Source organism: Amblyomma mixtum, chromosome 4 (genome assembly GCF_055824585.1).
Source record: "Amblyomma mixtum isolate Tamu chromosome 4, ASM5582458v1, whole genome shotgun sequence".
Lineage (NCBI taxonomy): Eukaryota > Metazoa > Arthropoda > Arachnida > Ixodida > Ixodidae > Amblyomma > Amblyomma mixtum.
In genome coordinates, this window is record NC_143015.1 from 25,442,852 (window position 1) to 25,449,206 (window position 6,355).

General features: G+C 44.2%; 1 protein-coding gene across 1 annotated transcript; it reads right to left on the reverse strand.

Moving 5' to 3' along the window:
- Nucleotides 1-2,814: 2,814 nt before the first annotated feature.
- LOC149345924 (uncharacterized) lies at nt 2,815-5,077 on the reverse strand. The gene is made up of 2 exons (XM_089541227.1): nt 4,975-5,077; nt 2,815-2,998 (listed from the first exon to the last, which is right to left on the reverse strand). Exons 1-2 carry the CDS (start codon nt 5,075-5,077, stop codon nt 2,868-2,870), a joined length of 234 nt encoding a protein of 77 aa, XP_089397353.1. The 3' UTR covers nt 2,815-2,867.
- Between the last annotated feature and the right edge of the window lie 1,278 nt (nt 5,078-6,355).

Here is a 6,355-nt window from a genome sequence, read left to right on the forward strand (position 1 = left end):
TTGTCGTCATAAATGACACCAATATATTTTAAAGATAACTTGAGGATAAATATTTTGTCGCTTGCAAGTTACAGACAGATGAACAGTATCTTTTTTTTTTGAAAAACAAGGACAGCGCATTTGTTGATATTTAAGGAGAGTCGCCAGCCACACAATCAACTCTCAAGCAAATTCAGATGCGATTGCAGGCGCACATAAAGTGATTGAATGTCAGAGGCAGCCGTGAAAAATGCAGTGGCGTCCACATAGACGTACGTACGAATTTGGTGACGTCTGGGAATAGAGCTCAGCAGAATATTAAAAAGCACGGGCGAAAGGACTGCCCCCTGAGGAACACCAATGGTTTTGTTATATCTCCCAGATTCACACAACTTAGTACACAAAAAATTGTCTATTTTTGAGTAACGGAGATATCCAAGCAATTAAATACCTCTATGGTCGTATTCTCCTCCGCTTCATTGTCCACACAAAAACCGTTACAATATTTTTGGGCTGTTCCAGTGACGCTTTAATAGCCGACGTGATACAACAGATCGCCCTGTGCATGCTACTGAAGCATAAAATTCCTTTATAAATTAAAGCGGGAGCCATAGGACGAAACTTCCTCACTGTCCATGTATGGAAGCTATAAGCCGTGGTAGAAACTGTCAGAAAACCGCATATCTTTATAGCATTTTCGTTTTGTGTCTCACAGTGTGCACGTGGAGAAAAGGAACTAAAACGTCACACAACACAAGTGTTTAGGGCAGCCGATTTAGCTGAGTTTTTCGTTTTCTTTTCTTGTCGAGTTCCAGCGGCAAACCTGTCAATAAGTGTTAATAACACGCCGTAGCTTCTTGATTTATGGTTTATATGGTTTACGGCCCAAAGGTTACTCAGGCTATGAGGGACGCCGTAGTGGCCGGCTTGGGATAATTTCGTCCACCTGGGGTTCTTTAACGCGCACTGACACCGCACAGTACTCGGGTCTCTGGCATTTATCCTCCATCGAAATGTGACCGCCGCAGTCTCAAGATTGTGGCCAACTCTAAGCGCATGCTTCGGCGACAAAATCTCCTGCTCTTATTGTTCAATCAAAACTTGGACAGAATCTTGCACCGTACCTATCGTTAACACAAAAGAGACACGTCAATCACTACTGACAGCAGTCTCTTTTATTGCTACGCCTTACTTCATTAGTCGTTCCTTAGCTTAGTAAGTTAGCTGTTGCTACGGCTAGCTTACTTCCCGAACACTTAGCTGTTCCACCGGCTATAAGAGATTTCCTTATTCTTACGCTTTATTGTCACGCAATCTATTAGCCGCATCGTACTGTATTCCTACTACTATATTTTTTCTGTGCATTCGTTTCGCAGGTTCCTGTGCCGTAATGTTTTCGGTTTTGTTATTCGAAACCTTATTAGCCTTCTACTTGGGCCTCACTGCCTGCAATGCCTCAAAAATAATAACTGGAATCAATATCAGTTGATCCTCGCACTGTGTGTAAACATATCGAGGAACTATAAACTGGCACTTCTTTTCGCATCGACAGAAAAAACAACCATCAAAACTAATTTATTACTAAGAATAAAAAATGTGCAATTATGAACACCCTTGACTCCCTGTCGTCCACCGGGCTCAAAAAATTTAAGCAGCCATTAAAACTTTTGGGAGAATGGATATCAAACTTGGTGAAAGCCCGACATTTTTAAATAATGCTGCCCTGCTTTTAATCGTTGCTTTGGCAATCGCAAATAACACTGTGTGCATGCACAAGGTTAACACTTTTAGCATTCATTGCTATATATTCTCTGAGGGAATCTGCCACTGAATCTGAATAGGTGGAAAACTCACATTATCCGCAAATTCGTAGTAAGAAACGGGAAAAATTTCAAGAAAAATTGCACATTTTGTAACATGAAAACAGTCGGAAAAAATCAACCCATCTGAAGACTTGAGAACAAAATCGAAGAGCAAGCGGATTTCTGAGAGCACACTGTGTGTTTACCTGTATCCTAGAGATAAGGCTGCTTTCTACTTCAGCCCCAGATTGAGGGCGAAGTTACTGATCATTCACGAAGTTCTTTCGTGTTACTGCCGCGAATCGTCGTTCTGTTTAAACCTACCGGCACACGGCTTTATCGCTCGGTTTGTTAAACAAGACACGACCAGATTTATCTCGATTGTTCGCATTCAGGCGTAACCGATTCTACGTTGTTCCTTTCTCTTGGGGTAGCCTTGCACAACGTATCTCGAAAGTTCTCTGTCAGCTTTATATTCACCATGGCGGAGAGAGGCGGAAATTCTGTTCGGCGACCACCCAGCGCACTTTCTGCTTTCGCCGACGCCGAATCATTCAATTCAATGTGTGCACAGGTCAGCCCCATAAACAGTTTCTTTTGTAAGCCTTCTTTTGCTTTCTTCCTCACTTCCAGCACTGCTGTCACTACTACGTGACAATATTATTTCAGTGTTTTCTCTTAGCGTCATACCAATGATGTACTATCGCGCTCAATATGAGCTGCAACGCGCGGTCATCGACCGGCGCTCGTTCCGTGGTGGGCCTCCTCCAAACTGTCGCTCGGAATTCTGGGAGAAACTCCTGTTCCAGGAAACAACAGCGCGCCCGCTCAGGAAACCACCACGGAACGAGTTCCGGTCGATGACCGCGCGTTCCAAGTCATATTGAGCGCCATAGTACCTACTGAATATTGTGTTCAAAACTTTTCTTCTGAACAAGTGACGTTCGTCCTTAACTTTGAAGCTTTATTCTCCAGGCATAAATTTTCGAGAACTGCACATGTAATCGCTTTGCATGAGAAGTAGTAAGGGCTTTGAAGGCTCCACCAACGATGAGGGCCGCCACCATCCGCAGTGCGTCCCTGCGGTTAAGTCGTACACGAGGGGTAGTAGATCTGGTACTTGGGTGAAGTGCCGCAGTTCTCGTCGTAGATGAACTGGCAGCAGCCGTTCTCCTGGTTGAGCGAGCCAGCCCGTCGCCAGTAGGTACAACCGTAGCCTGCAAAGTTGCAATGACCGACGGAAAAGAAAACGATGTGGATGGTCATTCTCTAGCTTACGGTTACGTAGTAAAACGGCATCAAGAACAAACATTTCGCTCCTTCTACACTCTTTTAGTCGTAGAGTTTGGCACAAGGAGTAGAAAGTTGAGAAATTAAGCGATGGCATCACGTTTTACAAGTAAGCATTAAGTCCTGTTTCACTAAGTAAAGACACAGACTACGAGAGTAGGCGTTATCCAATAACTACAAAGTGTGGGTGAAAGTAGGCCCTTCTGGGACAGAACATAGGGCACTAGATTTATGTCAGAAGCTCCTAAAGGAGTGTCGCGCCTGCATAAACTTGAAGCTATAGAGAAAAAAACTCAGGGACTGGCGCACGCAACGCAGGTTGTCAGAAGAGGGTGTGCTCCGACGAATCCCATATTCATCCAACACAACTACTGCGGAAGTAAACAAAGCTACGCCGACATGCAACTTTAGTCGTGAAAATATTTGCTGTGGCACTTGTGAGAGTGCGAGCAAAAACGCGAGAAGAAAGGAGGGAAGCCAGTGTGATTTCTCTGCAATGCGTGTATGGTCTTGGGTGTTCCTTTCAATTAGCGTTGCGGGAACTTGCGTAGGGAGTAAAAACGTCATTACTACAGGCAAGTTTAACCACCGACACCATATGACTGAGTGGGGGAATCAAGTTTATTTATAACAAAGGTGTTATTGGGAGTTCTTTTATAACGCATATGCTTATGTTCAACTGACTCGAACAGGCTGCCAAATAATGCTACTGGAAATTTGCCGTTCTTCGCTAGTTTACATGTTTTTAGGAACGAGCATGCGTGCGCCCCTCTTTACCGTTGGAAAGGTGCATATGTGGTGTATGAGAACGCTCACTGCTTTCATTCCTTTCACTGTGATGTAATTTGTGCATGGTTTCCAACTAAAGTAATCTGAATGATTACTGAGAGCCCGATGTGAGAGCCCGATCTGACAGCCTGTGTAGTGGGGTTCTTAAGCACATTTGACAGTCATAAGCTTAGGAGGATTGAGGACTTAAGTTCTTTCCACCTTCGTGAGATTAGCGTCCCTGAGTATGCAAAAGGAGCCCCGCTGCAATGCTCAGAACCCGACCCCTTGGGCTGTATACTTTCGACAAAGACTGTACTCGACGTGAAGTTACACTCTAAAAAAAAGGTGACATCTCTTTTTTTTTTCAATTCGTGTGGCCCTTGCGGCTCAGTCCTGTTCAAATCGTGTTGCAATGTTGCATACAGCTACATGCCGTACCTAACCCACACCTAAACCACTCCTGAGCACAGACAAAGAGCTTGAATGAAGGCCGTACTCAATGGTCGAATGTGAAATGAGCTCGTGGTCACGAAGAAAAGAAAAAGAATGTTTTAAATGTCTCAGTATGCTTCAGGCAAGAAGGTTATGGAAAAAAATTGTCTCAGTGTCTTGAAAACTTTTCAGTTCTGTCATTGCTAGCATTATACAAATCGTGCAGCCCTCTGGGCATCAGTGCTGCAGTTCATCATGATGACGCGCCACGACAGTAAGATGGGTTCGTTTACAAACACGAAAAACACACTGCACTCCCAGTGTCTAATTTAGGCGTATTCTGCACTCAGCATCCGAACAAGCTTACGGCGATGAGAGTATCTGCATTTTATTCGTAATAAAGTGACAGCGTCTTGCTCTGATAAAGACTGTAATTGAAAAGTTCACGAGTACACCTAATCATCTAATGTGGTGGCAATGCGGCAGCATTAGAACCTGCCGATGCATTGACTACAAGTGACGTCAGTTTCAGTGTGATGACGTCTCTTTCCTCCAGAAAATCAGAATTATCCACCTTTGTGGCGTCGCTTCTCTCCTTCTAATTAGCGAATTTCAAGGCTGACGACATATTTTTTTCCCCGAGGAAGCTTCTTAACGCTACCGTATACAAAAACCATCATTAATCCTGCGTTCTACTTACCGTTGGCAGCGTACCGATGTCTTAGGATGGTGCATGTTGTGCAGTCGTTGTATATCACGTAGTACTTTTGGGGCTGGACGCCTTTTGGAACTGGGCGGAACATGCATACGTTTTTAAAGACGTTGCGCAGTATCCAAGCCGCAATGGAAGGCGAACTTTCTGAGACCAGCTCGGGCAGCATGTATAACATGGCACAGGCGTGGCCAGCTGTTCATTGACGCATTTTTTATTTCATTCATTAAAAAAATTTCTTTAAAGTGCCCTCCCAGGTCCTACGTCGAGGGTACTGCATAAGGGGTGCAGCGGAGGCAGTCTATAAAAATAACCTCTTGTAAAGGACTGAAGGACTCGACAATACACTGTAATCTATGGGAATGGCAGTATAGAGTATAGTTAGTGGCGATTGGCCCTGTCCTCAGCAAAGTGAGCCATATGTCCTGTTGCAATGAGTGGCTGTATTATCATTTCCTGCGTTCTATTTATTGTACTGTTTGCTCAGCTGCCCGCTTGAATAGCCGAAGCGCCAGGGGGATGTTTTGAATAAATAAAAATTTTGCGAATGACTATGGAATGCCCTGCCCGGTTTGGCAATAGCACAAGGACCTTGTCGGGCTCGTCAAGCACGACCTAGCAAGACCACACATGCTCCACACACGAATCGAAATCAAGTAATCTAGAGTTTTCAGCTCTCGTGGTTTCAACTTTCCTCTCGCTGCTAGTTCGTGGAGCACCCACGCGACTTCCAAAAGCGCCACTGCGCCCGATAAATTTAGTGGCGGAACTCTGGTGCGGCCCTACGTGTTGCCATACCACCGGCACCGGCACAAGCTCGTTTAAAAAAAAAGGAAACCTCCTTTCTAATCAATTAACAGCTCGCGAAGAACGAAGACGAAATAACAGTGTCCTCTGTTTTCTGTTCTTCCGTCTTCTTTCTTCCTACGCTGTTTATCCGCCAGAATGAACACTGTACTCGATGACATATAATATATGGAATACACATCCCTCTATCGTACGTAGCACTAAACCGTACTTCATTGAAGCAACATGCTAAAAATACAGAACAATAGCAAGCAGACCATTGCACTTGAACACAATTAAATTCCAGGACTACAAAAGTAGGCGAAAAAAATGTATGCGCGCTTTGAAAACTGAAAAATAAGATTACATCCATAAGAATGTAGGTTTTCTTGCATGTCTTCCTGAACGGGGATTAGCTCCTAAAATTTAGTAACATTGATGGAAAACTGTTTCACTCGGTGCTTGTGCACAGAATAAATAACCTTGCAGAACTATCTGTAGGGCCTGCAGCGCATTTTACATTGTAAGCATGGCCGCAGGAGGGAACAATATATCTGGGTCCTGACGGTGGTTATTCTGAAGC